At 45.4% G+C, this 21,882-nt stretch overlaps 2 protein-coding genes across 6 annotated transcripts; one reads left to right on the top strand and one right to left on the bottom strand.

Annotated features, from left to right (window-relative positions):
- Positions 1 to 529: 529 nt before the first annotated feature.
- LOC117587962 (A-kinase anchor protein 200) lies at positions 530 to 13,932 on the bottom strand. Of its 5 annotated transcripts, none has more exons than XM_034278968.1 (6): positions 13,777 to 13,932; positions 3,866 to 4,093; positions 3,385 to 3,795; positions 2,757 to 3,305; positions 1,683 to 2,528; positions 530 to 680 (listed from the first exon to the last, which is right to left on the bottom strand). In XM_034278968.1, the coding sequence occupies exons 2-6, from the start codon at positions 4,052 to 4,054 to the stop codon at positions 603 to 605; spliced, it is 2,073 nt and encodes a 690-aa protein (XP_034134859.1). In that variant the 5' UTR covers positions 4,055 to 4,093; positions 13,777 to 13,932; the 3' UTR covers positions 530 to 602. The 5 variants fall into 5 exon arrangements, with proteins under 5 accessions (XP_034134859.1, XP_034134860.1, XP_034134857.1 ...); XM_034278969.1 differs by having other exon boundaries at positions 2,916 to 3,305; XM_034278966.1 differs by having other exon boundaries at positions 1,683 to 3,305.
- Positions 13,933 to 15,191: 1,259 nt separating this feature from the next.
- On the top strand, positions 15,192 to 17,709 carry LOC117587963. Its single transcript, XM_034278971.1, has 2 exons — positions 15,192 to 15,558; positions 15,621 to 17,709. Exon 2 carries the CDS (start codon positions 15,629 to 15,631, stop codon positions 17,048 to 17,050), a length of 1,422 nt encoding a protein of 473 aa, XP_034134862.1. The 5' UTR covers positions 15,192 to 15,558; positions 15,621 to 15,628; the 3' UTR covers positions 17,051 to 17,709.
- The last annotated feature ends 4,173 nt before the right edge of the window (positions 17,710 to 21,882 follow it).

The raw sequence follows: 21,882 nt of genomic DNA, 5'->3' as shown, positions 1-21,882 counted from the left end.
AATTCTCCTCACATTCATCTTAGTATCATCGTTTCGCGTATGGATTGTTGTTGTATGGTTTATGGTGGTGTTGTTGTTTCCTTCTATCAAGATCTTCCAATATGAGAATGGTATGTATGCGCGTATGTGTGGGAGGGGAATACGAGTATACGTGTGTAATGCGTTTAGGTGTATGCGAATGAGGCGAATTTATTCCCATTAACTGGAGGAATGGAATCCAATTCCCCCTTGTATGGAATTCAGATGCACCAACACGGAACAGTGGCTGCCCGCGTCTTTTGGTGGGTGTGGGTGGTAGGTGTGGTGTGTGTGTGTGTGTGTGTGTGTGTGTGTCAGGTGCAACTCTGACTTTTATCTTGGATATTAGGGATATGAAGTTCGTACAAAAATTATTAAAATATGTAAATGTTAAAAAATGTATTTTTACTTTTGTTTTTTTTTTTTTTGTTTGTTCTCTCTCGTTTATCTTGTAATTGTTTTTTACGTTGCGTTCTTTTGTTTCTTGTATCGTTCTGTTGTTGCATTCTTATTTGTTTTTGTTTGTTTTTTTGTTGGTTTTCTGTTTTAATAATATGTAATATTATATATAATTATGAGTAGGTTTATTCGCATGTAACGGGCAGTTCCTGTGTTTTCTGGTCTGCCGCGGCGTTCTTCTCCTTCAGATCCTTGGCGATATCCTGGCAAAAATATGGTAATTTCTGAATTATTAATATTCATGGGAATGGTGAGAGTGTTTTCATATGTGTGTTTTATGCAAACAGAATGGGGAACAACAACAATTAAACAGGAGAAAGTACAGTTACGACGACGAGGGGGCAGAGGATCCCCCCTTCGCTCTCAGCCAACGCAACAACAAAACAAAATGTTACCAAAATATGAATCATAAAAAATTAATGTAAGCGAGTAGTTTTGGGTGTACAATTACAAAATGTAGGTACAGTTGTGTATGGTCTGGTGTTTTTAGTGTGTGTGAGAGACAGAAAGAGAGAGATCGCAAGGGTAACGGCAGCCACAACAGATGAGGTTGGTATGGGTTTGGGGTATTAGAACAGAGAGTTATTGTATATGTAGGTGTAGAGGAATTTGTCACTTGTTTTTGTGTATGTGTTGGTGGTGTGTGTAACAGGATTAGGGCGTATGCAGTTTTCATGTGGTTGGATTGGAGATATTTTGTTAATGCCAAATGCAGCAGTTTCCCCACCCAACTACACTCAACAGTCTGTTTGTTATCCCCGTGATTTAGTAATACATCATTCCGGGCAGGGGGTTGGGCTTCTTCGCCAAAGATTCATGCAAAATTTATTGTTAACCATCATTATCGAAATCAATGTCAACACTAAATGAACTACATTTAACTACGGCAACAAAGCGCGCAATATGTACCGTGGTATTCCTGCAAATGTTTCTGAATTGGTCAGCAATCACAATGTCAAAGGAAAAGGTCACAAACTATATCTTGGTGAATTTGCATATTTAATTTTCTGAAATTTTGCATTACAAATCATCAACATTTACTCGAATACCACTTAAAAACAACTGAATTGCAGATGCAAAATGGGAGTAGGACACACAGTAGAGAGACAGTAAGCACAGAGGAGAGCGTGGAGAGCGCGCGGGCTTATTGAGTGAGTGGTTGCTCCATAGATGCAAATGGCTCACGATGGACGATTGCTATTCACCTTGTTGTTGCTCTCTTCTTCTGCTTCGTTCACTCGGACATCCACCTGTGGCAGTTCCCCAATTTTAGTGGTGAGCGGCGCACCAGCCTGTTCGCTTGTGATGATGATGTTATCGTTATCGACAGTGCTGTCGTTATCGCTTTGCGATTCTACGATAGCCTCCTGTTCTGGCGATCTTGTCTCTTTATCATCATCCTCATCATCATCCGTTGCTGGTGTCGGTTTAGCTAGCACTTCAGCATCCGTGGACGTGGAAGATGCAACTGCAATTGTTTCCTCGACGACTGGCTTTTCCAACTCCTCGACTGCTTCGTGACTCTCTTTTTGCTCTTCGGTTACAATCACGGCCGCCTGTTCGGTTATTTCATCCACAATGCTGATGGCTTGCTTCTCGATTTCCGATCGTTCTATATCTATTGGTGAGGTCGGTGCCTGTCTCTGTTCTGGCTCTTCGATCGCATCCTCGGCGAGGATAAAGGCAGAGACACGGGAGGGTGGCGGCGACTTGGGCAACGGTGGTGGACTGCTGTTCCTTGCCTCAACAACTACATCGGCATCGGCACGATCAGAGCTGGGCTCTGAAGCGGACTCTCCATCGACTGGAATTTTGGTTGGTTCGCCTTTGGACAAAGGGGAAACGGGTGCAATAGCTTCACTGGGGGACTCAAGTGCGGATTCGGATTCACCTTCGAGTTCAGTTTTGGGTTTAGTTTCGGTTTCGGGGTCAACAACAACGAATCCCTCGTAATCGGCATCGGCTTCGGCCTCCACCTCGCTACTAACCGCTTGAATGATTGCTTCAACGACTTGAGCTTCTTCTTCTGCTTCTTCTGCTGCTGCTGCTGCCTGGAGGATCTTGTTGGTGGTTGTTCGGATTGTTTGGGTCTTAACTAACTCTGTGGCTGCTACAACAGTCTCGGTCTCAGTGGTTGTTTTTGTTGTGGTGTTCTCTGTGGTTTCGGTTTCGTTTTCGGTTGTTGTTATTGTTGTACTTGTATTTACAGTGTTTTTGTTGTGTTGTGCGTTGGAGAAGTTGAAAGTGGTGGTGGTGGTGTCTGTGTTGGTGGGGTTTACCTCGATTTGCGACTTGTTCTTGATCTGTTCGGCCTCAGAGGACTCGGCGGCAGTGACAGCGACGGGTGTGGGCGGTGGCGTGGCACTGCCGGAAGAGAGACCGTTTGTGCCATTCTGGTGTGGCTCCTCATCAACGCTGCTTGGAATGTTCTCGACGACTGCTGCTGCTACCGTCTGAACTACGGGTGATGATTCGGACAGGCCATTGCTATCGCCATTGGTCAGCGCCTCGCCGGCAGATGCAGCACCATGGCCATTGGTCACAACCTCAGCTTGCTCTATCAGGCTCTCTTTGACGGCTTCTTCGGTGGCGGTATTGGTGGCGACAACAACATTCGTGTCGGTGGTGGTGACAGAGACAGTGGCAATTGGGATTGGTTCTTCGGCAGTCTTGGGCTTTTCCGCTTCTACGACTGCTGCTGCTGGGGATGGCGCCGCCTTCTCCGCCTCTCCGTTGGCTTGTTTCTCCTGCTCGCTGGCCGAACCGTTTTCAGAGGGCTTTGCTTGATCCTTGGACGTGGTCTCAGTGGTGGGAGCACCGCTGGCATTCTGATAATCATTATACAAAAATAAATAAAAACAGATTAGCCACAACTCATCAAACTGAATTATTATTCAGGTCACCTACCTCTGCTTCTGGCTGCTCGGCTTCTCCGTTTGTTGTGGCCGCTGGCTCATCGGTAGCAGGAGAAGCTGCCTCAGCCGTGGTCGGTGATGTTGTGGCCGATGTCGGAGAGACGGGCTCCTCGGACTTGGCTGGTTTTTGTTTGTCCTTCTTGCCAAACGAGATGCTTCGGAAGGACCACTTCTTCTTGACCTTATCCTTTTTGGATTTGGACTTGATGCTCTCGTCGGCCAGTGGTGAGATTTCCTCTCCGGCGGCTGCCTCCTTGGGGGACGAGCCCTCTGGGGAGGCATCGCTTTTAGGCGTTTCGGCCGCTGCTGCCACATCCCCAGAGGCGCCCTCAGCTGCTGCGGCTGTATTCTTCTCGGTAGTCAGATCTTTATCATTTTCCGAGTGCTCCTCAGACTCCTTTTTCTAGGGAATGGAAAGATGAAGAGTATGTTTGTAGCTGGCCCTAGCATGCGTAATTATTTCATTCATTTACCTCGCCGCCTGCTGCTTCGTCACCGGCTGCCTCCTTGGGCGTGGCCGCATCACCATTCACGGCCGGCGCTGCTGCCTTCTGGTCGGGATCCTCGATCTTTTCTACCTTCCCGGCCACCGCATCTCCTTCGCCGATCTTCTTGGGATCGGTAGTAATATCGATCGATCGCTTGCTCTGAGCTTTACCCATGTTCCTGCTGTTCCTCTTTTATCTTTTCGTTCCTGTAAACTGCAAAGGCGAAAAGAAAACGGGGAAATGGTTTCGTTAGTTATTTATTTTTAAATTTGCATCTAATCTTATTTATACATTTGACATTTACACATTGTAGTGTACCCAATCGATCGATCGATTGATCGCTTCTTGTCGATCTCAATTTGATGACCTCATTGAAGGACCAGTCAGGGTGGGGTGGCTTATCGGGGGGATCCGGTCAAGCCCATTTAATAATGCAATTACGGAAAAGCAGAGCAACTGCCCTTATCGTACAATATTCGCAGACGGACGTACCATGAATCATTTCACACAAAGTTCAACGTTGCTGTTGTTTTTTGTTGTTGTTATCCGTCGCAAACTGGGAAAATTGTATGAAAGAACGGCACCCGACTAAGGTCGGACAGGGGATGGCATGCAATGCGTCACTTTGAAGAAAATCGAATTACACACAAAAGTGAGAGCTCAACATTTCGGGAGCGAATTTGATATACTCTTGCTCGACGACGAGCCAGCTCTATTTCTATAATAATGTGTAATTATCCTGTGAAAGGGTATTTTGAATTTGCCAAAGGCAATGAAACCGAAACCTTAGAAAAAAGATAAATTTAAAGTGATTTCAGTGGAGTACAGGCAGAGAGGAGAGACGGGGTGGGGCAGGGAAGAGAGACACAAAATATTAGCATTATTTAGGGGTTGTAAGGTAAAACACCATAATAGGTGGTAGGGCTGGTCGTTCCGTTAGTCCACAAAAATGGCGGCAATTTCGCCACACACCTACTACACCCAACCACACATCCACGCACACATGGAGAGCGAGGGAGAGAGTGAAAATTGAGTAAGTGTAAACACACAGACAAACGTAGATGTTTGCCATCCTGCCATCGGGGGGGTCTGCCTTCCCCAGCAACAGCAGCTTCCGCTAGAGCACGTGCGGAGCCATATGCAAATAAAGAATCTCTGAGAACTAATAAATGACTCACACATCATCATTAAACTACAGTTAGTGTAAATGAGTCAAAAGCATACACCAAGAAGCAATGCAATACTTGTCGTACACACACACACATCTGTGTATATACTTCTATCAATTTGAATACGTAACAAGACATCAAGCTTCATGGGAGAGGGGGAGGTTCACTGAACCCCACACAACAGCAATTCAGTTATGAACGTATTTCGATGACAGCGATAGCACCATAGAACCAGAACAGCAGAAAAATACAATTTGAAGCTCGCGTCGAAAGAGAGAGAGGGAGAAGGAGGCACAATTAATTCCTTGCCTATTCAAACAGCACAACGTTGGTTAGTAATTGCCAAAATATGCCGGGAAACTACCGCACGCACACACACTCACGGGAACACGTAAAAACGTAATACAACCCCTCTCTACCACAGTATATGTGAGTAGGGTAATAACATAAAAGCGTAAGTAAACTTGAGCGCATGACGCATCAAGGCAAAAAAGGACATCGAGTGAACACTGGCAGAGCAGAGGCAACGGCTGAGGGCAGAAACAGCAGTTGCTGCGACAGAGGGTTGTGGCCATTGTTGGTTTGCCTGCAACAGAGTAGAGCAAGCTTCAAGGGAACCTAACGTTGCCATGGCAATGTTTAGTTGTCTTTGTACAGCTGCTTCCGTGTCTGTGCTGTTGCGAAAAGCGCCGCCCGACAATGCGGGGGCGTGTCAAAATAATTGGGTGCGGTCTAAAATATATTTGGATGCATTAACCCTAGGCTGTTCCTCCTCCGTCCAATTTTGACAACTACATTAATCGTGTGGCTACCATGAGATAGTTACAACTTTTAGCTCGAAGCTTGCCTTCTCTTTTAAGGGGCCGCCCTCTCTTCAATTATTACTTTAATTCAATTTAGACATGACTTTTGACATGCCGCACTCACTCTCACACCCATACAAGCACACATGCTTCCTCACTCATATAGTTCGTAGGCCTCCACCGCCACACCTCTGGCAAAGGAAAACGAGAGAGTAGAAGCAGAGTTCACAGCACACGTAGCCGCAGTCTATAAATAAAAGCGCATTTATCAACAATGAAGCAGCAGCCAGCAGCTACACAAAGCGCCGCTGCTTGCATGAATGTCTGGAAGTGTGTGAGTGTGAGTGTAAGTGCGAGTCTGTGTTTCAATTCTCTCTGCTCTGCCCATCAATTTTGACACTTCAAGCTGTTGTATATCATTCCTACTCTCACTCTTGCACTCCCTTTCTCGAACTATTCTTTGCTGTACAGTTAGAGAGATGCGCTGTAAATTAAATTGATTGTACTGAAATGTGCCGGCTGAGTGACTGTGTATGTCTCTCGACTGGCTGTCTAGCCGGCCAGTCGGGCCGGCTGGCCTCCCATCCTCTTAACTGGTCAAACATTAATTTCACGTCTCTCTATCTCTTTTTCTCTTTGTTTGTCAAAGCGCAGGCGTGCGAGCATTCCATTTGCCAGATCAGTGGCACGGCACAGGCTCTTCCACATTGTTGTACAATTAAAATTGAAAAGTGCACCCCCCTATTTAAGTGCATGCGCACTCGGGCCGCACAATTGAACTTTTATAAACTAATAAAAAAAAAGATCGTTAATAGCTCAACATTTGCCTCTGCCTCTGGCCTCTCTTCAATTGAGTGGAAAGTTTTCTTCAATCAGTCCCCGGACAGGCTTAAGTACGAATAAGTAGGAAAGAAGGCAAACCCACAAAAAAATAAGAATAAGAAAGAAAGCTGCTGATAAGCCACGCCTAAGCTACAATCATGGAAGCAGCAGCTGCAACTGCAGTCGACTTATCTCCACATAATTATGTTTGTGTGTGTGCATGTATGTGTGCAGTCGCAGTCCACTTTAATTGTCATCAAGAGACAGACACCTACGCAACTCACTCTCACACAAATTGCATACCCGATGTAGAGGAGAGGAAGACACCGAAATCCATGCGAAAAATTCAAGAAGAGCAAAGAACACGAAAGAGAGCATTGAGTGACGCTCAACAATGTCTCAAGTAACCACCGGATATAATTGTTGTTGCTGTTGGTTGTGTGTGAGTGTGTGTGTGTGTGCCGTACTCGAGGAATTGAGCGTTGTGGCAATATGAAAATGATACGTAAAATGAATGCATTCCATAATTAGTAACAAGTACAATACACAAAACACACCACACATACGCATACGCGTACACCACACGCAGTTGTCAAGAGGAACCTAAAGAAAAGAGGAAATATTTTGTTCAATTATCATTTCCGGTCAATTTTGAATGTTCTGACGGTACTAAGAACCTACACCACACTCCTCTCTTCCTTTTTATACCCGGTCCACATGGCCAAAAATTAATAGCGGTAAAATATTCCCCGAAAGAACTTTATTTGCTGCTACTCGGATAACTATCTGCAGTAGCACCAATAGCAAGTGATAACAATAGAGGAAGTAGTTAAAGCAGATAGGGGGAAGAAACGGTGTGGGTTGTACAGGAACAACACGATTACTAAATTGATAAATCGAATGGGAAGAGGAAGAGACGGGCAAAGCACATAAGAAAATAAGAAAACCCATATCAGCAATACACCAAGTGATTCAGAATGGTCTCCGGAACAACAAAGAAAGGGATTTTCACTTAAGAGTGGGTGCTACGTGATCTAGGCTGGGTGCACACACTTGTCTTCTATACCCAACCCAACCAATGTTTCCTAGTACATGCGTATTAAAGATACATAGTTGTACAGTATCTTTCGTGCAGACAAACAGCTACTCCGTGGAGTGATCTCTAGGCAAAGCAAACATTACCTTCCCCACATTGTATGTAGACGTGCTCTAGTCAAGTTTTCACTGCCTGACAGCTAGATACCGGCTTATCTAGTCGGTTTTTATCGTAACCATCTTCAACATATTCTTGTACTTCACCCTACCGTCACTCTGCATACATAAGCACATGCGAGTATCCAATAGTAGAATGGGTGGGCATCCATCGATCGTAAAATTAGACGCACTTGAAAATATCTTCTTCCCCCTTGGGCTATGCCATTCCAAAAACTATCAAAACAGACAATCGCCTAGACACACACAGCAACAGATACAAACTATAATGAGACCCAAAACGCATAAAATCATCAGCAAGAACCATCAAATTTTATAAGCTCGTTGAGAACGTCTTTCATATGCACGCGTATTTGTGTATTTTTGTAAACCAACAACTTCTTTTCGCAAATGGCATACGAATTGTGGCTATTTGTAGACGCATGTATGGCTGCGCGCACTCATCAAATTCTTGAAAATATTTCAACAATGTGTAATGCCCGTCAGGCTCCTTATACGAGAGTACATAACAAGAACAACAAAGAGATACCAATACCAAGTAGCAATAGCTATAGCCCAGTATTTCGACTATCAGATACCCATATCCTCTTATGACGTTTCGTTCATAGACTTTTAAAATATGTAAATTGAATGATTTACATTTGAAAAGGCTCCAACCCGTCACTGTTGAAATGAGACTCACACATGGGAACACGAATATCTTTTAAATTGTAGCTGTTTATACATATTAATATAACAAATATACCCGCTACACCAAATGAGTGCAGGGTATAGAAAAAAGCTCACACTTCACTCCACACTCAACTACTGTGGGCCGGCCGTTGAAAATAATTACAATAAATATTTGAATATTCAATGCTATGCTGTTTCCTTTTCAAATGAGAGACCTACAAAGGTGGGAGAGAGAGCGAGCCAGACAGAGCGTAGGTCCCAATAAATTTGTCGCCGGCCCACGCTTTTTCGAACCCCACTGTAGACTAAAGGATAAACGAACATAAACTAAATCAGAAATCAGCAACAACAAAAAAACAAGAAGGTGTGCTTGCTCTAGCTGCAAGTCCAGCAAACCGGTTCCTGCTCTCCTCTTTTCTTGTTCTCTCTTACTAGTTCAAACTTCTTTTTCTGGATTCTGCTCTCTCTCTCTCTCGTTCCGGTTAATTAAAACTCCAAAGCGTGCGACAATTGCAAGTTGTGTATCAAAAAGTTATAAAAAACAAGAAAGGCAGCAACCAGCAACGGGACAATTAGTCGCCTCGTCGGTCTTAGAATTAGCATTTCGAACAAAATGAGTGGAGCATTGGAGAAGGAGCGGAGAGGATTGAGTGAGTTGTCGCAAGTGGCGCGAGCGCCCGCACATTTCTGATTAGAAATTCAAAAGGGGGTCTCTTCGCGTCCGTCTTTGTCCGTTGTAAATGTATTTTTAATGCATAATTCATAGTGTAGCGGTAACTGCTATGACTCTGCCTCTACCTAGCTTCTTCATCAGTTTCCGGTACTTACTCAGACAGCCGCGGGTGGTCTCCTAGTGAAAGGCTATCTATCGTCTGTGTCTGAAGCACTTATTTAGTGAGAGTGCTTTCTTAATTCAACCGTTTAGCTATCGCACTTGAATCTTCCGTTTTTTTTTTTATCAACTAGAACTTCTCAAGAGCACAATTTTAATTGCGGATGAAGAGGCACTGAGCTTTTTTTTATTCCGGGAGAGCGCGTTGCAAGCAAATACGAACCGTTAAGTCGAGCGACAAACGACGACTGGCTCGATCAATGGGGAGCAACTTCTGTTGCACTCAACAAAAACTCGACAGCGAAGTCAACAGAAGCAGACAAAGAGCAGCAGCAACAGTCGCAGCCAGAAGCGCCGCTTGTCGGAAGCTCTGGCAGAGCAGTCACCGTCATTGACAGAGCAGAGCGTGTCAGAAAGAAGCAGTAGCTAAAATGCGGGCGGGCAAAGACATTTATTTACACATGCATTGACCATCATCATCATCAGTAACCGATAAAGGCAAGAGGTCCACTTCTCTCATTCTTTTTACCCCCGCCCACTGCCCGACGAGACCCAGCCTTAGTCAATAACAAACTAATGAGCCATGGCGGCGTCAATGCGTATGCTTTATTGCTTTATTTTCCCTCTGCTGCTGTTGTCGCTGCCATTCATGCCTGCTCTCCATACACAATGACCCCACATGCCAGCGCAGACGCTGGCTGCAGCGGCAGAAGAACAGTAGCAGGCACCAAGCGGGCATAAACCATATGCATAAGTGCGCATATATGTACTTTCACACATACACGCTCAGATGCATGCTTGGATGCATGTGCTATTGTTGTTGGCACAATGAAAGGGAGGAAAGGAGGCGTGAAGAATCACCGAATTTCTTTACCCCTACTCCGCCTCCTGCTGCTGCTGGCTTGCATGGTGTAACATTGAACGGATTTCTGGTATTGTTATTTAATTATCGCGTCGGATGGGAAAGTAATTGTGTGTTATACACACAAACACGCATACAGTCACATAAATATTTCAGCAACAATTGTGGGGGCTCACTAATTGAGGATATCACTGGCTATTTCTTGGGCATTGTCCGCAGAGAGTGTAAGAGAGAGTGGAAGTACGCTTCCATGCGAGTTATGGATATCTTCCAGAAAGAATAACAGTTACATTTTCCATATTGGAGATTAATGGAAAATCGAAACAATCCATAGCAGAGCGTGGGGATGTCTATCATATCAGCAAAACGATCAATTCAAGTTTTTTCTTCAAAAGGAAGTATTCAAAGAAACTCAACTCACATGCATACATACATATGTATGTATGTACATATGCAAATGTGCATCAACGAAAGAGCAAGCACCAAGTCTGAAGCTCAACTGTGGAGAGAGAGAGAGAGAGAGAGATAGAGAGAGAGAGAGAGAGAGAGAAGTAAGCCAAAGTGTTAAAAAGTCTCTTGTCATCGACATACGACCACAGAGAACTGTATGGGGAACCAGAAGAACCACATACAAGGGTACTTTTCTCTCTTTAAAATATATGCAAACATCTGTGTGAAATATGTTGCGGAGGCAATCACCAACCGCCAGCCTGTACGCGTCAGGCACAGGCCAGGCCCAGAAGTGGATCTTCTTTCTACATTACTTTTTTCTTTATTTGAAAATTGGCATCCTATACACTACTTGAGTCAAAATCCAACTCGTAATCCCCCAGGAATGTTGCCCCCCTTACGAAAAAAAAAAGCAAACATAATTGCCGTTCTGCATATTTTTTGTATGAGGCGTTTGGCGAATTGTTTTAATGCTAGATCAACAGAAATAGCAAAATATTTGTAATCCAAACGAAAATCAATCGCAAAAGCAACAGAAGTTAGCAAGAAGAATAAACAAAAGCGTTGGAGGAGCAGATAAGCGGCCCTGGGATCCGATTTGCCGCTACTGATCCCCCTCACACCCTATTCCACTCGGTACCCCATTTAAATTTAAGCTTTTGCTTTTGGCGTAGAATTTCATTTTTGTGGTTTTTTTTTTTTTTTCGTTTCAATTTCTGTTTACGCCTTGCTGTTCTGCTGCTGCTGGCTGTCACTGCTCCCGCCACCGCTGCTGCTGCAGCACTGGCTGTTGCTTATCAATGCCGCCCGCTATTTTCACACCCCTTACTCATGATGTACAATGGGGTACGAATTTGGAACTAAGAGCTGTATCAACTATGTCATATTTCTGGCAATACTATAATTTTTATCTGCTTACAATACTCTTGCATTGGGTATCTTAAAGTCGTTATCCTCATTCTTTTTTGCTGTTTTTGTCTATTTCTATCTATGATAAATGCGTGGGGCGTTCCGTAAGAATTTGTAGCCAGAAGGAACCTGCACTAAGAGATTAGATGACAGGGCTGGCCTGGCCAATTTTGCGATCGCTCGACGTTAACCACAATTCGCACTTGATGACGACCCACAATTCGCGGAACGGTTTATTTGCTGGCACTCCCCTATCTCCTAATACCGCACCCCGCACTGCTCTGAATGTTTATTCGAGTTTTGAGCAAACGTTAACAAATTCGCCAACAATTCAATCATCCCCCCCCAAAGGGAAGCAAGCAAATACAGTAATTTAAAACGACTTCAACAAAACCGCACGACTCGTCGCATAGGATCCTCTTCAGGCAAAATTATATACCGATTCGGATTGAAATGTTACTTTTTGAGAAAGAAAGGTTGGATTTAGGGGTACTTGCAGCTCCTGGTGCTGTATCTAAATTGCTTTAAAGCCGAATTCGAGTATAATTATACTCGTACTATAAAGGGTTCTCTCCTCTCCAAACTCCTGTGCCTAGTTATAATGGGTCTTCTCTGCCAGAGTATAAAAATACATCCCAACAATTGGAATGACAATCAATGCTCTGCTTCTTTCCGTACACCCACTCCCTCTGTCAACGACGACGACGATGAAGGACCGACACGCACTCACACTCAAATGCACTCTCACCAACACAAGTGCATTGAGCGGTGGGGCGGGGTGAGCATACCCATACGCGGGCAAGGCAGGGCATGTAGGCGACGACGCCAGGGCGGTGGCTGGCAGTCGTCTGATGAGTGACGACTGCTGGCGCTGCAAAAATGCGACGCAATTTTTCGTAACAAAATTGTAGAATAAATAAAAAGACGATCCTCAGTCAGCGACGACGACTTCGGCAGCGGCTGTGTATCGATAATCTCGGAGCGTGTAAACCTAAACCGAGACGTAATATGAGGGGGAGCGGAGCTGATGTGAACGGGGGTGGGGGGATAGACTTCCGTCAAATAACAGTCAACACTGGACAACAAATTTCAGTCGACTGCACCTTGCACAAGGATGTGGCGGCAGCCGTGTCCGAAAAACATGTTAGCAAGTGTAATCAGGCGTGCAGTGCTAACAAAGAACACGATTCCCCAACACATCAACTCCGGGGCAGGCCAAGGCAAGCCAACGACAATAAAAAAGAAGTCAAGTCAAGGCAACAAGGCAAAGCGAATATACACAGAAATATACATACGTACATACATTCATGCACATGCATACGCACAAAGGAAAAGGCAGGCTGCGTAGCTGTATGTATGCATGTGTATGTGTGTGTGGGTACAGCACAAAGCGTAAAGGATAAATGAAGCACGCAAAAGGAAGAATGTTGATAAGCGGCATAGAGGGCAAAAACAGGCAACAGAGAGCGAATGAAGTCGGGAAAGAGAGAGAGTGAGAGAGAGCAAAAACGGATACAAGCCCCACCGGCATGGGCATGCCTGTTTGCTAGAGACGCCGACGTGGTGGCAACGCCGACGCTCCGAAGGCGGCACACCCAACAAATTGTGAAAAACGCTGCTCAAAAGTGGTGAAATTTAAAGGGCATCCAGGGTGGGGTAGGTGATCATACTAACAAAGGAAGACCGGCTTTTGTCTATTTGTGGGGCTAAATTTAAACAAATTTAAGGCAAAAAAACTTTAATGCATTTCTTGAGCTACTCGCACACGCACACTAAGCCAACGTGCATGGCGTCCTTTTTTCCCGACTTTGTGTGCTGCATGCATGTGTATGGGTGTGCGTCGGCGTCAGTGGTCTCGCCACTGCCTGTGTGCGTCTCGAGATGGACGACACTTGTGCCAATATTGAGAGAAACATGTATTAATTCCAACTCGGCACTTAACATTTAATACAATTTAAACATTTCTGTATGTGGACACACACAACTTTGTCCTGTACACAAACGGAGCACAAAAGCGGGTATAGAGAATTTCAAAAGTACCACTTACACACGCACACACATACACATATAGGCAGACTGCATGGCTTGGCTTTTCAAAAAATGTTTGCTTGGCGTCGGGTTGGGAAGCATTGATTGATGAAATTATTACTGAAATTGCAATTTACCTGGCTCAATAGTCTAGCTAAACACACGCACTATGTTCTTTCGTTGCTCTGCGGTTAATGTAAACTCCTTACTTTCTTTCCGTTTCGGTTTCTCGGTCTTCGTTCTTTTTCTTGTTGCGCGCTCCACAAATAAAAAATGTCTGCTTTCTGTGTGACCGTGCACCAATCTGACCGCAGAATTATCGATAAATATACCGACAGACCCTCGGAAACATACTGAAATATACAAAATATACTGTGAATATACCGTAAACGTTACATAATTTTCCTCAACTTTGATGTTCTATTGGATAATACTAGCTATTTAGAAGTCTCTGCGCAAAAACTATAATTTTTTTCGATTTCTCATTCAATTCTCCACAAGACTGAATAGTTTTCAATACATCTTTTTGTTGGAATGTTTACAAATTAAGTTTAAGGCCCAGTACTCAGATGCGCTAACTTTTCGGTTAACCGACTCAAGGATGAAAGCCCCGTTTTTTGATCGACAGAAAATTTCGCAGCCACTGCGATCAGCGGAAAATATACCAGCAAACCAGCCAAATGCTACCATCTCAAAGGGGGAAAAAAAAATATTTCTGTCTACTGTCGACAAAAACAGGGAAGGAAATATGCGAAACAAGCGCAAGAGGGTTAGAAAAGAACATGAAAAAAAAAGATTTATAACTTATTAAAGCAGTCTAACGAAAACTGATTATTTGGATTTTATAATATATTTATCTTTAATGTTTATTGCATTTATGTCCCTCCGGAACGTACTTTTTCAATAATGCGGTGCATAGTTGTCCTCCAAGCCCTATGTCCTCTCTGATTTGTATCAGTTCTAACGGATTTTATTTTGTAAACAAACTCAAAATAGTGTACCCAGAGAGCATGCACATACTGGGCACAGAGCGAAATATATGGGAGTCTGTCACAAGAAAATTTAGTGCATCTGAGTACTTGACTTTAATGGTCACCCTGTTTCCAATGCATAATGGCAGTATTATCGTTCAAATATAGCGTCAGACCCTCAAAAATAGACCTTTTCGTTGTAAAAGAAAATAAATCAAAGCAAATCCTATTCCCTTCCTCAACTTAGATATTCTGTTTAATATTACCATCTAGCTAGGATACTCAACACTAAACCTTAGATTAATCCGTTTTATTCTTACATTCTCCATGATTGTCTAGTTTTAATTAATTCCTTGTATTGGAATGTGCACAAAAAGAGTTAAAAAAAAAGAGTCAAGAAAAATATAAATTTCCTTAAACTATAGTTAAAAATATGTTTTCCAAGCTTCTTTGTTAGATTAGTGGTAATTATTCATTATACATAATTGCAAAGAACATGCACTTATGGATATATGTATATATATATTTTTTTTATTTTGCAGAGTACCTCTACTGTGAGGGTGTTTCTGGCATCGCGTTAGTGCTGCTTAGCAGAGAGCTGTGCTGCTGCTCACAATTGCGTGATTAAACAAAGCATGGGAAAAGTCGCAAAAGTAAAGTTTTAATATTCTTCCCACAAATCAGGTAAAAAATAACAACAATTGGCCTATGGCATAACGCATAATAGGCAGTGGACTCAGCTGGAAAGCTTGCAGAAAAGCCAAGCCACCGTATTACGCCCCTAAAGCTGGTCAGCAGCAAGTGGGTCGTGAGTGCTGTGGTGGGTGGGTGAGGTGTGGTTCTGTCCCCAAGGAGTGTTATCTACTTGCGTAGGCTCTCTCTGATGCCCGCTGCGATAAGACCCGGACCTGGAGCCGGAGCCGTAAGCAGGCTGATCAACCCATCCCGGTATTTATCACACATCCCCGCCACTAAAATAATTCCACACTCATCCATAATGTTTTATTCAGGAACCGCCATGGGCTGCATCACCAGCACCAACAAGCTGAATGAGCTGCGTCACGACAACGTGTTTCGCGTGCGGGTGGCGCACCTGCAGCCCAGTCCCGGCACGCCCATCATCCGCAGCGGTTACCTCGAACTGACGCCGCGTGAATTGATCTTCCTGACGCCCGGTTGCGAACCGATTGTGTGGGCCCTGCAGCACCTACGTCGCTACGGTCTTAATGCGGACCTCTTCTCCTTCGAGGCTGGGCGCCGCTGCATGTCCGGGCCAGGCATATACACGTTTCGTGTGCACAATGCCGACCAGCTTTATCCGATGTTCCAGCGCTACATCAATGCGGTCAACACGGACGCCTTTGCCCAAGGGGAACGCGAGAGAATGAACTCGGCCCACTCGGTGTCCGTGCTGATGGGGCGCACGGATGCGAATCCACACAGCAACAACTATTTGGAGCCAGCACCGATAATCGGCCGGAACCTTGGAAGCTCGCTGACAGAATCCGCCAATGCCAATGTCTCCTTCCAGATGACAATGCAGGTGCCGACTGAGACCACAGCACAGCTCGAGGATTCCCAAAGTCTGCACTCGCCCGTGCTGCCCTTCTCGACATACGCCAATGCCCAGACCAATGTTTATCTCGACCAGCCACTGAGGGCTATACCAGATTGCTGCAAAGATGGAGGAGCCACCTCGGGTGGCTTTCCCGCCAGCAAGGAAACGCCGCCCAGCAGGCTGAGCATGCGCCGCCGCACATTGGATATGCCACCGCTGGAGACGGCGCCACCACCAGCTCCTGTCACTCCCATTGAGGGTTTGCACATGTATGCCAATGTGGAGACGCCCGTCTTCGACCAAAGCGCGGAGCGTTGCTATGAGAATGTGAACCGCTTGGAGCTGCCGCTGCCGCCCCGTGAGGTTAGCCGCGACTCCTCGGAACCTGCCACGCCCACCAGTCTGGCGGGCAACTTTAGTGGTGTAAACTATATAGTCCTAGATCTGGATCAGCCGCGCAGCCCCATCAGCCAGTGCTCACCCAGGTTGTATAATGGCTTTGGCAGCGGTCTCTCGCTGGTCACTGTGACCACTGCCGAATCTTTGGCACATGCCAAAACAGCACCAGTTACGCCCGAGGCGATCTCCGTGCTGGATGTGCCAATTCCTCCACCACAGTCCCATAGCCTGAACAGCGTGTCCAGTGCAGCGGCTCCCACGGATATGGTAGACACTTCCGCGGGCAAGCAGACAAGCAAAGCAGCTGTAGAATCATCCACGACACAGGGCTACTCCACGATTGACTTTATTCGCACCTATGCGCTAAACAAGTCATCGACGGAGTTGCCGGAGCTGCGCCGTCATCCGCCGCACGAAGCCGAGGAGTTGAGGATAACGCGGCACAGCAAATGCATCCGGAAAGCCTACTCAATCAGCGAATGAGCAGCAGGAAAGGCAGGAAAGGCAGGCACGGGCACAACGAATTTTATCAAAGCCAAGCCAAAGGGGAAAAGGGAGGGATTTGTTTCTCCCTGGGCAGGCACTACCCCAAGGTATGGAGTGGTGGTGTCCCACTCTCTCATTATATTTAATGTACTTGGACACAAATGGGAACCAGGAGGTTGTTTCAGTCACACACATGACTAGCATACGTACTTAAAATGTATTTACATAGTGGTATTTAGAGATAACGGGCTGTTTAGAGCTAGTCATTTGGATATTTTATGCAAATTAATCGTAGCAAAACATGACAGAAAGGCTTTTAACAATTAATTTGTATGTGTATATTGTATATTGTACATTTGTAAGGTTGTAGTTTTTTAGCACACGAAAGAATTGTGGAATTTAGGGGATGCTTTTGTAGATTTAATTTTTGTTGCAAAATATCACAAAAAACAAAACAAAAACAAAGCATCACCGCATTGCATTGTAAGCTGTGAGTTTCTAATTTTTATAATTATATCGCTAAATTGTTATCCAAGTTGTTAGGTATTTACACACATAAGGTTTTTTGCAGTTGCATACAACATCCATACATCAAATATTATTATTGTTAGTGTCTAAGACGAATTTGTGCAATAAAACGAAAAGGAACTTGTAAACTGTTTTATTTTATGTATTTGTAAAAATATTGTTGTTAACAAATTTACAAATATTTTTCTATTCAATATACCCGGTACTCGAAGAGTAAATAGGGTATATTGTATTTGTGCGAATAACGGATGTATGTAACGCACAGAAGGAAGCGTTTCCGACCCCATAAAGTATATATATTCTTGATCAGCATCAATAGCCGAGCCGATAGAGCCATGTCTGTCTGTCAGTCTGTCCGTCCGTCCGTCCGTCTTGTTGAGCGCCTCGATCTCAGAGACCATAAAAGCTAGAGCCACCAAATTTTGCATCCAGACTTCTGTATGCTCACACTGTTACAAGTGTATTTCAAAAACGAGAAGGGACGTGTGAGACGCTTCTTACGCGTTAAAACTTTTATACCCGGCACTCAGGACTACATCTGCACCTTAGCGGTTATTTGTCAAATTTTACATTTTTTCTTCGTCTGTCATCTACATCTACAACACTTCTCACGCGAACACGCTCCTTTAGCTCGCCGCCCTAGACACACACACTGCAGACTCGCGGCAGAGGCAGCGCCCGTACACAAAAACAAAACAAATATAAGCTGCAGGACGGGGTGGGTTAAAAGTCGTTAGAGGCAGCGGCAGGGGGAGGGCAGGGGCAGGGGCCGAGTGAAAAAGAGCAACAAAAGCTGCGGGACAGGGTGGGTTTAGCCACTGGAAATTAATTTCTCCGTTGTGGCTATAATAATGATCCGATCGGATCCCAATTTGGTGATCTGATATATATGGCTATTTCCTACGGAATGGCGTTTTTAGTTTTCTTGTATCTTCAAAACTGTAGATTTGGGAGGCTTTCGCCCTTTTGCGGGGGCGGAAGGGGGCGTGGTTCATTTTTTGAAATACACTGGTTTTAGTGTGAGCATATAGAAGTATGGATGAAAAATTTGGTGACTGTAGCTCTTATAGTCTCTGAGAACTAGCCGACAAACAAGACGGACAGACGGACAGACAGACATGGCTCTATCGACTCGGCTATTGATGCTGATCAAGAATATATATACTTTATGGGGTCGGAAACGCTTCCTTCTGTGCGTTACATACAACCGTTATTCGCACAAATACAATATACCCTATTTACTCTTTGAGTACCGGGTATAAAAAAACGAGAAGGGACGTGTGAGACGCTTCTTACGCGTCACAACTTTTATACCCGGCACTCAGTACTACTTCTGCACCTTAGCGGTGTTTTGTCAAATTTTACATTTTTTCCACCCTGTCCCGCAGCTTTTGTTGTTCTTTTCACATTCTCTCATTCACACTCTGCTTCTGCTTCACTTGGCCCCTGCCTCTGCCCTCCCCCTGGCGAGGACTCTTCCGACTTTTAACCCACCCCGTCCTGTAGCTTATATTTGTTTATTTTTTGTGTGAGGGCTCTGCCTCATGCCTCAAAGTACCATTTTTATTTCTGTTTTAAATATCTCTTAAATTGGAAAATACGATTAACTGATCCAATTTTTTTGATGCATTTTATTTAGTAGGCTTTTTACTACGTGTTCTGTAATGTGAACGATATCTAGTGGTTGGCGATGTCTTCTACATCTAGATGTAGTCCTGAGTGCCGGGTATAAAAGTTGTGACGCGTAAGAAGCGTCTCACACGTCCCTTCTTTTTTTTTTTTGTACTGCGGTAACTTTGGACGCTGCTTCGTCGGCAATTGCATGAAAACAAATAACATTAAAATAAGTGTGTACACCTGCAATTACTGCCCTTTGGGCAAGACGACGACAAGGCCGTTCCCTCTCACTCCGCACAGTAAACTGACCTTATCTGTATTACTCCATCAAGTCATTGAAGAATAACACCACATTTTTGCTGACTTTAAGTTTAGAAATAAGCAGATTGATCATGAGAAAACGCTCCTGCTACATTGAGACGCAAAGTTACATCCCAACCACGACAGCTGTGACATTTACTAGTGCCACCAACAACACCACCTGCACTATGGCAACTGCTCCAAAAAGCAAGACAACAAGTGATAAGCCCTGTCACAAAACAATCCCTCTTAACTACAAGCCAGCAGACGAACCGAACAATCGATTTGCAAGTCTTGACACAGCCATTCCAAGTGATAGTGAGATGAGTAGAAGCCAACAATGAAGACAGTGAAGTCAGTAATGTCAAGGGTTCGCTTACACTGGAAACGAGCTAAAGGGCTAAAGCTAAATCTGCTTTAATCTGCACAAATGCAGGATCCTCAGGATCTTTTTCGGCTTTATAGAGACCCACGCTCTTTCCCTAGGTCTGGGGGACGTCTTGGGAAGTCTTCGCACGGCCTCCAGCTTCGCCCCCGGGTAGGCCTCTTTGAGCGATGCCACAGACTTCATATAGAAGGCCGCCGAGCGGTCATCCAGACAGGCTATGGCTTTCACCTTGCCTTGATGCCATCCTGGAGCTTTGCGGCAATTAGGCGCCATTTGTCCCGAGGGAAGTCCAGGACGCCAATGAGGGTTTTGCCCCTCGCCACCTCCGTGAACGATCTGTTCAAGGGTTGCGTTTTGCCCGCTTGGATTGTTGGGCCTGGCACGGTTTGGTGGCAGGGCCTCTGCCGATCGTTGCCGCTTGCTTGTGACCTTGGCTGCGCCCTTCCCAGCTTTGGTTGGCTGGAAATCCGGTAGTACCTCGCTGGCCCATCGCCTCTGCTGAGCTTCCTTTTCCGACGACTTGAAGGCAGGGTCGTGGTATGACGGCTTACTCTGCTGTGATTCGCCTCTGCCTGCCTGCTTGGCAGTCTCCTCACTTAATGGTTTGCCCTTGGGTTCCCCAGACTTGGATTGGACCGATTGGCTAATCGGACTTGTCCCCGCAGCGGTTTTCGCCTCAAGACGAATTGCGCTTGTCCCTTTGGCACTTTAAGAGGAGTACCGAGCTCCTCGGAATGGTCCCAGGAGTAGATGGGAAGGGGTTGGTCGCCCTAGGCATAAAGCCGGCTATGGAAGCCTAGTTTAAAGTGGAGGTCGGCTGGTGTCCAGAGTCCACATACTAGCGACCGAGCACCCCCTCGGCCATGCATCCATCGGCATATGACAGTGTCACCTTGGATTGGGGCAATTTCACGAAAGTTTTCTACTCTCCGCCCTACTACCATTAGCCAGCATCCGTGGCAGGACCTGTTACCAGCCGCCCTCACGGGGAGAGTATAGCTCGTGATCTCCCTGTATCCAAGCTCAGTCGCAAGGTCTCCTTGCCAGGGCTACTTCCCTGGAAAGCCCAGGAAAACCCCTTGCCACCAGTCGAGTGCCAACCCGCCACCCGTTAGTCCCCCTGTATCCGACGAATCCAACGAGCGTGAGGTGGTTCAAGGGGGCCTAACTGAGGCCACCGGACGGGTCGCGAGTTGCGGATAGCGATAGCATAGCATACCTAACAAGGTATGCCGTTACCTTGTTAGGTAGGTTAGCTTTCAATAAGCGGGCATCCCAAAGAATGTCAACACAGTTGACACAGTCTCTGAGGGAAAATACCGAAATAAACAGCCCCGGACAGCCACCGGGTGTTCGCGAAGTAGCAACACTAACGAAGCGCTTGTGGTGCCGCCTCGTATAAGTAGCTCACACACTTCCCCACCCCACACAACACCCAAGCTAAGCTCATCCCACCCAGTCGACCCGTGCCGAGAGTCAGTCTGGCTGGGGGCACGGTATAAAAAGTAGCCCAGTCGTGAACGGAGAGCTCAGGGAAATGGCAGCCCCCTGTTCTAATGATGCCTTACCCGGGCAAAGTGGATCTCTGCCTGGGCTGACCGTTCCCCTTCTCTGCATCTCGTGGGAAAAATATGGAGCAGATAATTCGATCGTTCTCTTTCGTAGTGACCAGACGTGTTTTTGTTTTGCGCTCCGTATTTTCGAAATAATTCTTCTTATAATTATTGAATAGCTTGCCGCTTTTCTTAACTATCCTAATACGCGAGTGCATGCCTATTATTTGTTTAAAATTAAAATCGTATTCATTTGTGCGTCGGTTAGTTGTGTGTTTGTGCTTTTTTCTTGTTGTAAGTACGCCCTCACTTTTAACCGCTCTCTCTTGTAGTTGCGCTTCTGTCTTTCACTCTATAGCTCGAGTTCTCCCCCTCTCGCTCTCAATACTTTCTGTGCACTGGCGTGCGCTCACTGTTTTAGCTGCCGCTGCGCTTGTTCTTCT

The sequence above is a fragment of the Drosophila guanche genome, unplaced genomic scaffold (assembly GCF_900245975.1).
Source record: "Drosophila guanche unplaced genomic scaffold, DGUA_6, whole genome shotgun sequence".
NCBI classification, from domain to species: domain Eukaryota; kingdom Metazoa; phylum Arthropoda; class Insecta; order Diptera; family Drosophilidae; genus Drosophila; species Drosophila guanche.
Note: the sequence above shows the minus strand (reverse complement) of the source record. Positions and strands in the feature narration are given on the sequence as shown.

Excerpts from the sequence above, each read along its gene's own strand:
- LOC117587962 (XM_034278966.1), bottom strand. The coding sequence starts at position 4,054 with ATGGGTAAAGCTCAGAGCAAGCGATCGATCGATATTACTACCGATCCC. Across the intron at positions 3,796-3,865 it reads ACGAAGCAGCAGGCGGCGAG|AAAAAGGAGTCTGAGGAGCA; the intron begins GTAAATGAATGA and ends TCCATTCCCTAG. Across the intron at positions 681-1,682 it reads AAGAAGAGAGCAACAACAAG|GATATCGCCAAGGATCTGAA; the intron begins GTGAATAGCAAT and ends TATTTTTGCCAG.
- LOC117587963 (XM_034278971.1), top strand. The coding sequence starts at position 15,629 with ATGGGCTGCATCACCAGCACCAACAAGCTGAATGAGCTGCGTCACGAC.